This window comes from Cyanistes caeruleus, chromosome 6, assembly GCF_971803275.1.
Source record: "Cyanistes caeruleus chromosome 6, bCyaCae1.hap1.1, whole genome shotgun sequence".
In the NCBI taxonomy this organism is placed as follows: domain Eukaryota; kingdom Metazoa; phylum Chordata; class Aves; order Passeriformes; family Paridae; genus Cyanistes; species Cyanistes caeruleus.
Window position 1 is genome coordinate 34,029,999 of NC_141706.1, and position 15,638 is coordinate 34,045,636.

The window sequence follows — 15,638 nt, forward strand, 5'->3', positions numbered from 1 at the left end:
CCATACTGAAAAAAACCTCATAATGACTTGATTGTAGCTTGTCATTAAAACAAATTATACACACTTTTTAAAAACAGTTCAATATTTATCATATAACTCAAAAGATACTTCCTGTGAAAGAAGCAGAGCTAAAATATTTATTTTCCTGGCAGATATTTATGAGTTTTCTTTGCAAAGGAAATCCAAATAAATGCACTTGATTTTAACTGAAGAAGTTATTTTGTGTTTTCATCATATTTCTCGCTAGATATCATGTCCAACTGATATTTTGTGTCGTCACACAACTAGAAATAAAAACCCCTAGCATTTCTCTTCTGACTGAAACTCGCATCAAGCATTTTCCTCTAATCCCAGCTCAGCATTTACAATACTGGAAAACCCTGCCCAGTAGTTCTCTGGAGAGAAAAGGGCAGGCAGAATTTTGGGAGCTCTGCAAGTCCAGCCACATACTTGAAAGGCAACAAGTCTTGGATAGAATATGCAGCAATTTAAAGCATTAGGGAAAAGGGTATTTTTACTGGCTGCCAACAGTTAAAGGAAAGCTTACCAACAGCTCATTTGTTATAAAACCTGTTCAGGAAACTATTTACTTCTCAGTCAAGTCTTTCATTCTAAGCCAGTAACTAAAATTTGTTCTAAATAGCAACATTAGCAACTACTGCATGAGGAGGATGGAAGCAAAACAGATGCTCTTGGTTCTTTCCATGAGAACTGTAACTCCCAGACACAGTTATGGGGACAGAGAAAACAGACCGCTCCTCTGGAGTGATATGATCTCTTTTCTGAACTTCACTCGGACAAGCTGATGGAAACAAATTTTTCTCTCTCTGTAATTTTAATATTGATTCTAAATAAGTCTTTAATAAACATATCTACAACTTCAAAAAAACTGGTTCTTGTGCTGGCTTCATCCTCTCTCCATTTTTTTAATGCACAAGCTTAACTTATAAATGCCTAGACTTCCAACTTTTAGTTAAGTCCTTCTATCAAATACACCTTTTAAAACACACCATTATTTAATCACCTTGTAAATACTTCTTGTGCATCATAAGAGTAGCATTCATTTCCTATAAAAATAAATATTCCCATGTGAGTTACTTGTGCATAGGCTTCTGCTAGTGAATTGAGGGAAGAGAGTGCAAATCATATGCTAGTGCAAGGTTCACTCCCCTCCACAGAATCCAAAGGGAATCTGCACAATTAGTTCAGCTATAAAGTGAAGAAACTGAATTCAGCCTTGGGAAGTACCATTATAAAGTTCTCCTTCAAATATCTTTTTCTAAGTATCATTTTTCTTAATCTCCACTAAACTGTCTCTTCCAGTATTTTCACATTTAGCAGTTTGGACACCAGGCCAGAATACTATTTATCAATTCCACTACTCTGTAGAGGGACCAATTTCCTTTACATATAAAAGCTCATCCATTTGCATTCAGTAAACTTCTATTAGACTCATCCAAAAATGTCACATGCAAATATTTTACACTAACTAGATTAAAATATTTAAATTAATTTGGACCATGTTAGTAATGCTAGAAGCTCTCTTATCCTTCCTCCATATACTACTAAAACTTGAGATGGATCTATCATCTAAGTAACAGTACCTGTAAAAAATGAGCCACTGATTTCATACAATTAAAAACTTCAGACAAGTCGCCATCAGCATTTTGCCAAATTACCCTGAAGAAATTAAAAGGGCCTATATGAAATCAATGACATTCATCCTTTTAAGGCACAGATTAACTATGGTTTTTTTCTTTTACGTGACAAGATCAATTTTTCCTGAAATCTTGCTGACATCATTGATGATTTTCAACTGGCAGTTCTTTATTGATATAATCCCAAATTACCTTCTTTGTTATTTCCAGTTGGAATGAAAACCAACACAGGCTTACAATTCTCTGCAACACTGGTTTTTATTCTTTGCAAGCTCTAGGATTACTACGTGTTCTCCAAGTCCATGAAATTTTCCTGGTTTGAGATCTTTAAAAGCTATTGTTGTCAAATCAGAATTCATCTAAGAATACTTCTTAAGACTATAAAATTACCCAAAGCCTACTGACTTGATGAGCCGATTACACTGAAACTGTCTTTTGGCACTGTCTGTTCCATTTGTAACAAAATAAAAATCCAACCTCTCCTTCCAGCAAAAAAACTTCTGCATCATTACTTGCTTCATGTTACATAAAAAATTCAGTTACAACTGACTTCCTAGATTTTTTTCCCCCATTATGCTGCTTCAAGTTTTATCACTATTCCAACTCATCAACTTTAGTCTAAAGTTTGCTCAGGGAATGATGGGAGGTCAATAAAATGTGTTTTGTACTTGTAGAAAACTGGGGTTTGGGATATCTCATGAGACTTCTGAAGTACAGCTTTTCAGATAAAAATCTCTGACAGAAACAACACCCTGGTTTGGACTCTGCTGGACTGACACAAGAAAAGTGAATTTAAAACCCCAGTTTCATTGCTTAAAGAAAAAAAATCACAGCTTCTTCTCCCCATCTAATCCTACTCCATAGCATACATTTTTATATCTGGCTGCCCCACACCAGTACCCTTAGGACTAGATTATGTTGATTTTATCAATTCTTCTTAATTACATCCACCAAAAAATGGAAATGTAATGGTGACTAGAACTGTAGTAGCATGAGGGTGTGGTTTCCTTTAGGAAGGCAAATCAATAAATTGTTTTTGCTGAAGGGCTGAAATTTCACTCACACCTCCTTCCTCTTCTTCTCTTTCATCCCTTACCTGGCTGCATGGCTTTGGCACTTCTGTGACTGTGAGGAAAGATAATATCCCTCACCAGAACTGGAGAGAAACAACCAAGCAGTAAACCCCAAATTTATTGTGATGGCAAGAATTCTGCTTTGCTTGTTTAGTAAACTCAACTGGCTTATCAAGTTTTCTGAAAACAAGAGAACCGGTACAGGGAAGAGGGAGGAATAATGTCTTCCCCTCTTAGTGCTGAAATGCTGTAAATCAGGTCAGCTGTAACATGAAACTTTAGCTGCTGATTGTGAAACTCACTAGACTGATAAGGAATCAAATTGCTTCAGAGGGAGACAGAGAGGAAGACAATCACAAAGGTCACAAGCCTCAGGCTCTCCCCTCCAAACCCACCTTATCCTATATCACACATCTAGCTTACTTTTCCCAGGAAACCAGGAAAAAAGTTATTTTTCCTAACTTCTATGTGTCCAAAAGGAATATGGATCAGCACTCTCAAAAAACACAGAGCAAAGGCTACCTCTCAGCCCTAGAAAGAATGCAGAAACAGGAGACTATGGAAAGAGTAACAAGAGCCAGCTAAACAATGGACAATACACAGAGGAAGAGGCGAGAGATGGACATATTTTGAAGGCAAGGGAAAAATGTAAAATATTATTACTAGCAATAACATGCAGTTAAGAATAAGTTTTTTTATTTTAAGACCATCAATTTAATTCTAACCAGGCATTCCTCTTGCTTCTATAGGTGAGAAACAAGTTCTTTTGACCTGCATTCACTAAATAAAGAAAAACCATCTTGATCATTGGAAGGTAAGGAACAAGCACTCTCCAGGTGAGTCCTGAGACCAGCTCTATCCATCAGGAACTACAACACAATTCTACAAGCAGAACTCCTTTAAAAGGACTTTGGTTTGCAATCCTTTATGATCGTTTCAAGAATTGTGAAGAACAGAGGGAGGTCTGCATCTCCCGGTGCCAGTATCATTTTGACAGGGGGGGGAGAGAGGGGGAGTACCTGGGTAATGTTTGGGGTTTGCTCTTTTCTATAGGTAAAAAGGCTTTGGGCTTTTTTCTCCCTCCCATATATATACAATGGAAATTATAATCCTTGGTTTCAGGGCAGAACCATGTGATAAAAGAACTGCACCCTGGTTTTTCAGATTCACTGTTGGCATTGAAACACAGGTATTTGTGTGTGTGTGTGTATAAAGTTATATCTACACATATCTCCATTTCTGTATTATTTACTTCAAAAAATTTTGAAATGCGTTATTAAGTGAATTAGGATGTCCAAAGATTATTGTAGCTGTCCAAGATACACATTCCATTAAATCCTCAGTACATCAACTCCTGGCACAGTGGGAATAAAGTTCTCGTATTTTCAGATTTTCTTGTTTCTACCTTTCAAGTGTAAACCCCTGTCCACTTCTATGGATACCAAAAGCTGCATTTCAAGACATTAATACTTTGTAGCCATTGCTACATCTATCAGCAATAAAATCCTCAACATTCTTATACTCCAACAATCTGAAAGACTGTTACATATAGCACATACCATCAGTAAAACACACCATATTAAAAAAAAAATCCCTAATTCTTGCAAATACTATTAAGTATCAATTGAATTTTGCATGTTTGGAAAACAAAAAAAACATTCTTCAAACTCAGGGAGAAATAAAATTTACCTACCTTTCTGGTAGAAGAATTTTCTATAATAATATGCACCAAGGTCTACATGTTCAACGATGTATCTTTTCACTCTGTCCAGATGTAAAATCAGATTCTCCTTGGGAACTTCCAGAACTGCAACTCCAGCATTTGTGCAATGAGAACTCAGAGTCGACTCAAATGAGGCACTTTCACACCCACTGAAGGAACCTGAATTAGATTTGGAAAGGCTGATCTTCCTTTCCCCTTCCCCACCAATCTCATTACGAAAATAAGGACAACTCATCACTAGTTCATTGCTTTTATCATCCCCCTGGTCCATATTGAGACTTCCTTTTGAATTCAGGTCTTCAGTGCTGCCCATTGGAGAATTGAAACTTGCAGAATGGGACAAGGGTCCAGAGACAAGTGATGCTACAGCAGCAGCAGATGCACCTGTCGTTGTGTTCCTTCTTTTAATAACATTATGCCTGTTGATTGCTGCTTCATTTAAATCAAATAAAATACTCTGTACATCATAATGAGCAAAACACTTCGGACAAGTCCAAGGCTTAATGCTGTCTTCTGACCTGTTATCTTCCAGATCTGAAGACTTCCCAAGTTCCCCTTCACCTTTGGCATTGCGCAGCTTACGAAAAATAGATGAATCTCCTGTCTCTGATTTTGAGCGTCTCTTGAGTGGCTTCTCCCTTTCCTTAAAGAGTCTTAGGTTTTCCCTTTGAGTAATAGGTCCATCTATCACATCTAGAGAGAATCCTGAACCCTTGCTTCCACTGGCAATCAGAAGCTCACCAAGTTTAGTTGAGCCTGAGCTTCTCTGGTCAGACTTATCATCTTTATAGCCCTTCAATAAGTCAAAAAAACTTTCCCCTGAAGTTCCCTGCTTATCTATGGAAGATGTGCTGCCATACTCTCTGTGCAGAGATGGTCCAGATTTAAAAGTGGGTGAAATACATTCATCAAAACTATCCACATCAAGCTCACTTATGGTGATGTCGCTGTTGCTGCGCTGTCGTATTCTGCGAAGAGCTTTCCTTGGGGAACTGGGATAGCCATCGGGTGTAAGAAACCTGGAGTCTAGATTCTCAGATTGTCTGGTCTTGTTTTTAAGTGTGCTCTGGATGCTCTTTAACATGACAGAATCACCAGCATTCAGGTTAACAGAGCTTCCCTGACTCCCAGGACTGCTTTTAGAAGACATGCTGTCAAGGCAACTTGATGTTTCAATATCTTGACTAGATCTGGTTGTCTCCTTGATGTTCTCCTTTCTTGGGGGCCAATCAGCAATCCTTGCCCTGACCCCCATTTTAGGGACTCCAGGGGTAGAGGTAACATGGTGGGAGCTCTCATTGCGAGGAGGTCCAACTGGTGCCATGACTGCAGATCCTAAACTGCCATTCTGTGACCTAAAGCGTCTCATGTAGAAGTCATCCGAGTGGACTTTTGAGGTGCCATCTGTCCCAACTGATACCCCAGTGGCAACAGCCCTTTCGGTCTGGGACCGCTTCAAGCTGGTCATGGTCTTTCAGTATGTTCAACCTTAGTAAGTTCCAAGAAAAAACACAGTCATTTCTGCTTTTTAAATGCACAGTTCTCTTCTGGAGAATAGTCTCCAAAATATACAATGGTTGCATGAGATCTTAATCATGGACATTTAAGGACACAGTTAAATACAGGATGTCTAGAAAATTCAGATATTTAGTAGGTTTTGATAAGCAGTAATTTCCTTTAATTTCTGCATTTTAAGAAGTAGCCATGCTCCAATACATTCAAATAGTTTTAACATCACTCGTGGTCCAAAATGTCAGAGTTGTAATTGAATCGCTTATGCTTCTCTTAAGCCTAGAACAGAAAAAAAGAGAGAAAATCATTAATTCTTTAATACAGAACTTTTCTGGTAACTGATACTATCAAGGTAATTATTACACATAATCAGTATTTTTAACAAACATGTTTTTAAATCACATTGATAATCATCTCAAAAATGCAGCACTGTGTAACATGGCAGTGAGGAGTTTTGTAGATATTGTTGGGTTGCCTTCTGAAAAAATAATTCTGGCTTCTGATTCCAACAAATACAATTTTTTCCTTCTGAATTGATTAGTGGTACTTTTTAGTTGGGTTACTGAACAGTGTTACAAAGCACAAGTATGGAGCTTCCCAGCTAAGGATACATACAGCATACATTTCCCAGAAAAATTGTGTAAGAGACAAATCAGGACTGCAATATTTATAAACACTTTAAAGATTTACCATTTACAAGTCACACATCCTTGGTTGCTATTAACACTACCTATTCAACTTTCCCATTAATGTAAATATCTGATATGTTAACTAAAAAAAAGGAATCTAATCAGCAAAAAGCATACAAAATTGTAAAAGATCTAAGATGGCTGTCAAGGACATTTATTCTGTGTTTTGCACAGCCTTATTTGCAGATTAGCTGCATAGTCCAGACAGCATGTATTACCTCTGACCGGAGTTTACAACATGTAAAAAGGTTAAAGCTAAACGGAAACACACGCTTTGAAGTAACTTGATAAGAAAAGTTTCATTTATTTCCCTGGCTAATGAAATTTTGTCTACCATAGCTACTGTATTATTCTAGCTTCACAAAGTCACAGAAATTAAATGCTTTCCCATACCTCATCAGTAAAGAAGCAATTACAAAGCCTTTAGTACACTGCCCTTTGAGGAGTTAAAAAACCATAATCCACAAATACATCCTTTGCTGGTAGAAGACAAAAGCATGGGATTGTCAAGATAAAATCTTGCATTGCTGTGTACATACTTTAACACAAAGTAGTTAATAATTTTCAAAGGCTGAACCAATCACACAAAATGTGTCCTTTAAATATTTGCCAAATGTGTGCAGAGATGCTGCTGAACCAGCACTGCACTGACAATAGAGTATTGTCTAAAATCAAGGCTTTCTAATGCTTCCAGGGAAACCAGCACTTTCTGCAACCTCAGAACTACAGTACTTTGCACAACACTAATTAAATACCAAGCCAGGGCACTTTCTGCCTCCAAAGGCAGCATGTTTAAAGTTCACTTGCCATATAAAGCACCTCTTTAAAATAGCTGTTCTTAATATAAAACTCAACACATAAGGAATACTTAAAATGCAAGCTGACTGCATCACACATAACAAGAACAGTGCGAGTCACCCAGGGTACTACTGTATTTGCACAGCCATTTACATAAACACAGCTCTTCTCCTTGTAAGGCTGCTACAATCTTAAAATCATGGAATAGTTTGAGTTAGAAGGGACCTTAAAGATCACCCATCTCCAACACCCCTGCCACAGGCAGGGATGCCACCCATTAGATCAGGTCTTGAACACCTCCAGGGATGGCCCATCCGTAACGTCTCCGGGCAGCCTATTCCAGTACCTCACCACCCTCACAGGAAAGAACTTTATACCATTCAATCTAAATTGTTCATATTTTTAGTTTAAAACTGTTCTAGTTCTTAGCCCCTCGTGCTATCACTATCTCCTCAGGTAAAAAAATGTATCTCTTTTTCAAAGCCCTCTTTAAGTACTGGAAGACTGCAGTAAGGTCTCCTCACAGCCTTCTCTTCTCCAGGCTGAACAATCCCAGATCTCTCCATCTGTCTTCATAGAAGAATTGCTCAAGCCCTCTTATCATCTTCATGGCCTTTCTCTGGAGCTCTAACAGTTCCGCATGTTTCTTTTCCTGAAGAATCCAGACCCGAACGCACTATTCCAGGTGGGGTCTAACAAGGACAGAACACAGGGGAGACCAACCTCCCTGGCCCTGCTGCATTTGATGCAGCCCAGAGTACAGTTGGATTTCTGCACTTGCAGCATTGTTGACTTCTGTACAGCTTTTTGTCCAGCAGCATCCCTAAATCCTTCTCCACAGGGCTACTCTCAAAAAGTTCATCTCCCAGTCTATACTCATATCTAGGACTGTCCTGACCCAGGTGCAGCACCTTGCACCTGGACCTGTTGAACCTCATCAGGTTCTCACAGACCCGCTCTTTCAGCTTGTCAATGTCATCACCTAGATGGTATCCCTTCCTTCTGCTGTGTCAGCTGCAGCGCTCAACTTTGTGCTGTCAATAATACTGCTGAAATAACAGGGTTTTTTTCTAGTTAAATAATCAGAATAACTTTAGAAAGGCAGTCTACCCATGCTGCTGTTGCAAAACTACTGAATATTCAGCTATAACTTTTTACAATTTTCAAACACTCTTCAGCCTAAGATCTAATCGGGCTGGTGAAACTTTGTGCACCATCAGATCAAGGAAACGAAATTGCAAATACTGTGTGCCATGATAGAACCTAATCTTCTGCTGATACTTTTCAACAGTGCCTATCAAAGAGTGCTTAAGCACTATTAAACTATATGTATGAAATGGCAACACTTCATAGCACTTCCTAAAGATCTATACAGGCTTGCTTTTATAGGCAGGATGGAAGGAAAATAGAATGAAAACTGATAAGGATTTAGGGCAGAAGAATGCCTGACTAAAAGAGATCGCAAAGGAAAACCCAAACTGAGAGTTGAACATAAAACGTGCAGAAGTACAAGCATCCACTACCACAAGCTCCTCTTCACAGTCTGCAGTGAAAGACAAGATTTGTCCCACTCTGTTCCCCTTCCACCATCAGTATCTCTGAAAGCAAAGTATACACCTCCTTCCAGCCCCATAAATGCTGTTTTACCAAAACAGATAACCTAGTAGTACAGGTTTCTCATTAACTTAAGGGCGTAAGTTCACACAGCAACTCTAAAAATTCCCAAGTTTGGTGTTGACCATATAAGCATTCAAACACCACCAGCTCTCCCTACTACCCAAATTATATTTTTTTTCCTTTAAAAATTTTCAGGGTAACAATCCTAAGTAAGGATGTAGACACACAAACATATCTCTAATCATATGAAAAAATATAACTAAGGGGTCTATGCAACTTATTCTTGACCTGTTGTATACATGGGTTTTTTTGTCATTAGTTACATGACCACACAGTGTATTTTCCAAAGGAAATTCTCTGTTCCTGACTCAGCTTTATGGATGCCTCACTCTGGGGACCAGCTGTTTCATGTTCTGCAGGTTTTTGCAGCTGTCCTCCTTCATCTGCCATAGCAGCTGGAATACAGGCCATAAATTATTATGGTAATAGTTAGTATCATACTCTGAAGAAATGAACTCCACCTTTGACTGTGTCTGTATGAATTAAATCACTATTAAGTCAAATATTTTGGAGACTGCAACCACCTGTCCATGTTTATTTCTCTAGACCTTTCCAGCCTGGAGTCTAACTTGCGATGTAACAATCTGGTGTAAAAGGTTTGAATAGCTCCAATCAAAATAAATAAAGTGAAAACATTACATTTGAGAACATTAAAAACTCCTAAAGCACAGGTCCTGGGTACACTGGTTATCAGTTATGAAAATAAACAATAATAGCAGTCTGTACTTTAACCTTTTTTCATATTCATTATTTGCAAAACATGACAGCATCAGAGATAGAACAAATCCCACTTGATTTCAATTACCATTAGTTACCAGTAACAGGTGTTATTTTGAACTGAAAAACCTGCCAGAACTTAATAAGCAGCAAAATTGCTAACAAAGAATATGTAATCTATGACAATTAGTTACAATTACAAGATAGGCAGTATGGTACCTACTTCTAAAACCAAGAGCAGCATTTGTGAAGAGTAACAATTCCTACTTTGTTACTATATCAATATAGAAAGAAAATAGAACTTCAGGTAGAGCTACAAATAGGTATGTGCACAGAATATGGTGAGGACAAACTTGCAAAACCACAAAAATGTACCCTTTTTCAATTCATCTCAACTTACTAAGGAGGCCAACAAAATAATCAGATGAACAGCTACATATAAAAAGCTGTAAATGAAAACCAGATACAAAAACTACAGAAAGGGCACATGGAAATTTAGTACTGATTATATAAATTAAAAACCTGAATAGAAAGTTAAGAGAATAATCAGAAAACCAATTATCTGCTTATCAGATTGCATACAAAAATTAGAAAAGCAGTCCAAGTATCTGTTCAAAATGGGTCTCAGATCCTTAGGACAAATTTTATTCTTAGGTTTTTACCAGTACCAGATGACTAAGTATCTAATCTCAGCTCAAAATGAGCACAAACCTATCTTCATTCTTTTGCTTTCTATTTATACCTTTATAAATCACTTTGCTGCCTCCTCCAAAGCCAAAGTTTTAGGTGTAGGACAAAGAACCACTCTTATAAAACTTAAAAGGACCATGTAGATGAACTGGAAAATGGTTTTGTGCATACTATCATTCTTAAAAGGCAAGGAAGTCAAGGATCTTGATTTCTTACTTGTCATGCCTAAAGTCAAACACCCAGGAAAATGAAGATGTGCCAGTAAAGATTTCATCTAGAGACCTCTGGAATATAAAGCAACAAGCACAAGTAGTTGCTCAAGAAGTATTATCTTGCTCAAATCAGTTCAGGAGAGCAAAAAAACCTCAAACTACCGCGCAGTAATCAGTTTCCATCTTGGATCCAGTTAGACACAGAAAATTCAACGACTTGTTAAGGTGAATGGAGAAAAGGAGCTCATACCTGACTCATCAATTCAGAGACCTTCTATTACAGTTTTTTCTGCCTTTAATTTATGTGGAATCATGCTCTTTTTCCCTGCAAAGTAGTGACTTTACCCACAACTGAGTCTTACTTGACAAGGTTCAGCAATTACTCTTATCTTACCTGCTGAGAACATTATGAGGCTCCAGATTATGGAATCACGGGTGCTAATGATCCTAATAGTCTGATGTTGACAGAGATAGATTTGGGGGCACCAAATTATTCATGATTCAAAATGTTCTGAAGGAAGGACTTCATATTTCTCCATCAACCCTCATTAAAAAGTGGCATTTTAAAATTAAAAATTCAGAAATGAGTGGATCAGTTTCAACTTCTAGGAAAGTATCACTTTTGCCAAGCCTCCATACTACACACCTGCTCCACTCTGAAGAGTAAAACATAGTAGTAGAGGGTGGTAAATGCAACATATTGCCAGGGACACTTTAAAATCACCAAAACTGTAGGATAAGAATATCAGAATAACATTTTACAGCAAGCAGTTGTGAAAAACTTAATTGAGATCTTCTCTGTTCCATGGGGTTTCCTAAATACAGTCAATTTAGGAAATGCAGTGCAACAACACACACATTACTGACAGCAACCCTTGCTAACTTCTACTGAGAAAGAAATGGCATCAGCATAAGCCCCTGAAAACTAGAAGCTCCTCTAAAGCTAGAAAAAATTAAATGAGAGCAAGGAAAAATATTTTATATATGAAAGATTATCTATTTGTGCCACAAACTCTTACCTGAATTGGAACAAATCCCAGGAGGAATATTAATTTATCAGCCACTTAAGATATTATATGTACAAAATAATGTCTAATTGCATAAAATTAATTCCTCAGAGGCAAAAAATCCAATTTAGCCTTTTGAAATACTTTATCTGGTTACCTATTATTAACTTCACTGTTTTCTTCCCAGGATTACTTTCATCATTGTAATTGCAGGAAAGCTAAAAGGTTCATCTTTCTGAGGACGTTTTTACCAACTGAAAATCTCTTTGAAGAATTGTGTTTGGTATTTTACCAACTTACCAGTTTTATCTTTTTTTCAAATTTAGCAGAATTGCTGGCTTTGTGTCACCTGAGTTAGTGATAACTGTCAGATCTGCATAGACAGAAAAATTCCTTCAACCTCCCTTTCTTTTCCCTCTACTTCATCAATTTATGTCTATAAAATTTGTTCACTGATTCATATGGCAGCAGGTCTGTGCTTCTGCCTTCTTCTCTGAATGTTTCCTTGCATCCCCAACCATCAGAAGAAAACCTTTGCTCTGAGGACACTGGCTGCCATCTGTTGCCATACACACCATAATCACCTGCACTGATCTGCTAGGATTTAGCACTTTTTTATTCTTAGCTTCATTCTCTGCTGAAGTAGCTGATGCAAATACACATGAACCTGGGCAAGGTTACATCGATTTTAGGGTGTTACAGTAATTACTGTGAGTCACTACCACCAGCTTCTGCACTCTTGCAGTATAGACAGACAAAGCCAAGCTCGCTCAGCTTTCACGAACACCCAGAGGAGGCGCAGTCACTAGAAAAGGGTGCTGAGTTGAGCACATACACTGTGGCATTCAGCAAAATTTGCTCCCCCAGGTCTTGAGCCCTAGTAACCATGGTTGTAAACCATCAGCTGGCTCAGAGCACAGTGAACCAGCTGGCCTCCCTGTGCACAAGACCATGAAGTCACACTCAATAATCATAATCTCCTGCAGTCAGTGTTAAATGCTCATGACATAACAGGATGGTAAATGAAGCATAATAAAAGCTATCAAACTGAGACAGATATAGCAACACAGGGGACATTAATCTCCCACCTGTGCACTTCAGCATATTTTGCTCCGTTATGATTTCCTACTCATTATTCACCATGCAAATACAACAATTTCTCAAAGCCAGAACTGCATCCTCTGTTTTCATATCCATTTCATACGTATTAATCAAGACACGGATATCACAATTCTCAAGTGTACAAGTAACTGTTGCTGAAACAAATGCTTTAAAACTCCTTTTAACTGAGACAGAAAGGAAGAGTGAGAAAAGGACTGCACCTGGTCATTCCTACTTCAACAATCATGTTCCACTTTGGTCCCAATGTCAGTCAACTAGTTAATTAAGTGTAGAATCCCTTTCCTGGAAGCTAATTTACAGGATCTAAAAGAGAGATGATGACAAGTCTTACTGTATGCTATTCCTGGAACAAAATTGTTAATAACAATTTACTTTTGAAAGGAGTGCTTGCTCTCTAGGAAACAAGTCTACATCAGTGGCAACATGAGAGGAAATTATTCCAGCTCACAGATACCATCTCTCAAGAAAGCAAATTTTTACCAACTACAAAGTAGCTTGATTTATATCCCTCCCTTTCCTTATTTTGAAGAGATGCTTCTTCTCTGTTTATGTCTCAGTTTTTATATTTTATATATTTTATTTATTTTATAATATTTTATATTTTGCTATACTGCATTCCTGGGTAATGGTTCCAGAAACAGACTGTTCTTCCTGGTGTGTGGACTCTTATAAAAAGTTGTTTTATTGACAAATCTCTGAGTTAATCAATGAGTAATATCTGATACTGTGATAATCTGACCTATGAAGAGCCACAAAAACAAAAAAAACAAACCCAAACAAAAAAAAACCAAAACAAAAAACAAACAAACAAAAATCTACCCAGACTAGGAAACAACGTCCCCCAAAACAGGATGATACTTGGGTACAGTTCAGTGTAAGACCTACAAATTCCAGTAAGTACCAAGGATGCCCTTTGCTGAAGCTTGCATCCTTGCTCATACTTGCATAGCAGAAAGGACTTTTATGGGCCTTTCTCCTCCAGCGTGGCCATGATTTGTTTCCAGCGTATCTTTGGTACAAGAACAGCGATAGAACTTAGCCTGTGGTCTCCAAGCTGCTTCCACTTCATGCTGGCTACACTTAGCAAACCAGTACACAGCCATCACCAGATCTCATGACATGCCACAAACATTTGTTGAGCGAGACCTCAGCCTGGAAGAGGGGGAAAGAGGGTATTTAACCTACTATCTCTAAAATTCCAATTGCTTCTAAGTAGTCTGGAGTGCAACTCAAAACTAATATAACTTTTCTTTTAACAGTCTGTGTCATTAATTTGATAAAAGGATTATTAAAAAAACATAAGCCCATAATTTTGCTAGCATTTAAGATCTTTTCCTCAACACCATTAATTTTCCTTTACTCAATCACTGCAGTTGATTCTCTCTAAATTAATGATTTGGTAGAAGAATTGCAAGGATGCAATTCTGATGCCTTCATGAAAGTCATCCAAGCTCTCAAGCCTCCACAAAGCACTATTTCTCCATAGGCTGGCCGATCACAAAGTCATGTGTTTAAGGGAGAAACAAAAGCAGGTTTTCAGGAGCAAAAGTTAAAATTTAGCTAAAATTCATAGGCTTTGTTTCCGCAACCCTGATATTAATCATCTAGAGAGCCTTCCACGTTCACACACATTCCTGAAGGTGCTTTTGCAACTGCTGCACCTGCTTGGAAGGAACTGCTGCAGGGCTGGACAGGAGAATTACGAGCAGAGGGATTATTACCAGAAATCCACACCAGAGGTATCCATCAATTCCTGCCTCACCAGCACTCCTTTGCTTACATTCCAGGCCCCTTCAGCAGCCAGTCTCACATGGTCTCCTGTCACTCTAAGCTGCTGGCATTTTTGGCAATCACACTGCACAATCCCTCCTTCTCAACCCTGGGATCCTCTGCCATGCAGCCTTTTTGGCCCTGGCCCTCAATGGGATAGAACGAACTCCATCAGTTTGGTATTTCAGACCTCAATTTGCTCCCTCAATGAAAGCTATTTAAAAGACATCCGAGTATCTCATAAAAAGTGTTCAATCAATTTATCAGCTTCCTTATCAGCTAATGTGAAAATACCAAGTAGATCATTACTTGAATCTATTACAGTTGCAGTGTATTTAAAAAAATAAAAAAAAAAGGCAACTGGAAGTTCCACAGATAAAACCAAACACTATGTTTGCAAAGTGAAAAACAAGTTTAAGCTACTACTGAAATAGAACATTTAAAAGTACGCACCCAATAAAGGGCTTTCCTCCCCCCTCAAATAACCTACTAAGAATGTCAATTGAACTACCTAAATGGTATTCTTTTATGACAAAGACTTTAACACAGAGTTCAAGTATTTCCTCCTAAAATACATGTTTTGCTTTTGTGTGTAGCAATATATACCATGTTTATTTTTGTATACATACATCTACATATATTTACACACAATATGTTAACGTTATCTTTCCAAAGCTTCTCTAGATGGAAGTACTTAAATATAACATGGTAATTAACCCTCATGTCATTTAAAGACTTCCCACAATTACTAGTGTCTTACACGAGTAAACATGGTTAATGAACTGCATTCACTACTGCTATATGAAGAAAACAAAATTAAAGCTAAACCCATCAAACGTTCATTGTATATTTCTACAGGAAATTTTGACTCTAATAACCTGGAATATGCCCTGCAGCATGAATCTTTTAGGTACTCAGATTATCTGAACTTTAGCTAAGTAAAGAGAGCACAAAATAATTATATTGAAAATTACAGTCCAGACTATAAAG

The 15,638-nt window shown here is 37.8% G+C and overlaps 1 protein-coding gene across 2 annotated transcripts in view; it reads right to left on the reverse strand.

Moving 5' to 3' along the window:
• SIPA1L1 (signal induced proliferation associated 1 like 1) overlaps positions 1-15,638 on the reverse strand; it is a 118,142-nt gene that overhangs the window by 65,401 nt on the left and 37,103 nt on the right. For both annotated transcript variants that reach the window (XM_086894078.1, XM_086894077.1), the window contains exon 2: positions 4,425-6,245. In XM_086894078.1, coding sequence (XP_086750204.1) covers positions 4,425-5,922 — 1,498 coding nt within the window. In that variant the 5' untranslated portion in view covers positions 5,923-6,245. The remainder of the gene's footprint in view (positions 1-4,424; positions 6,246-15,638) is intronic.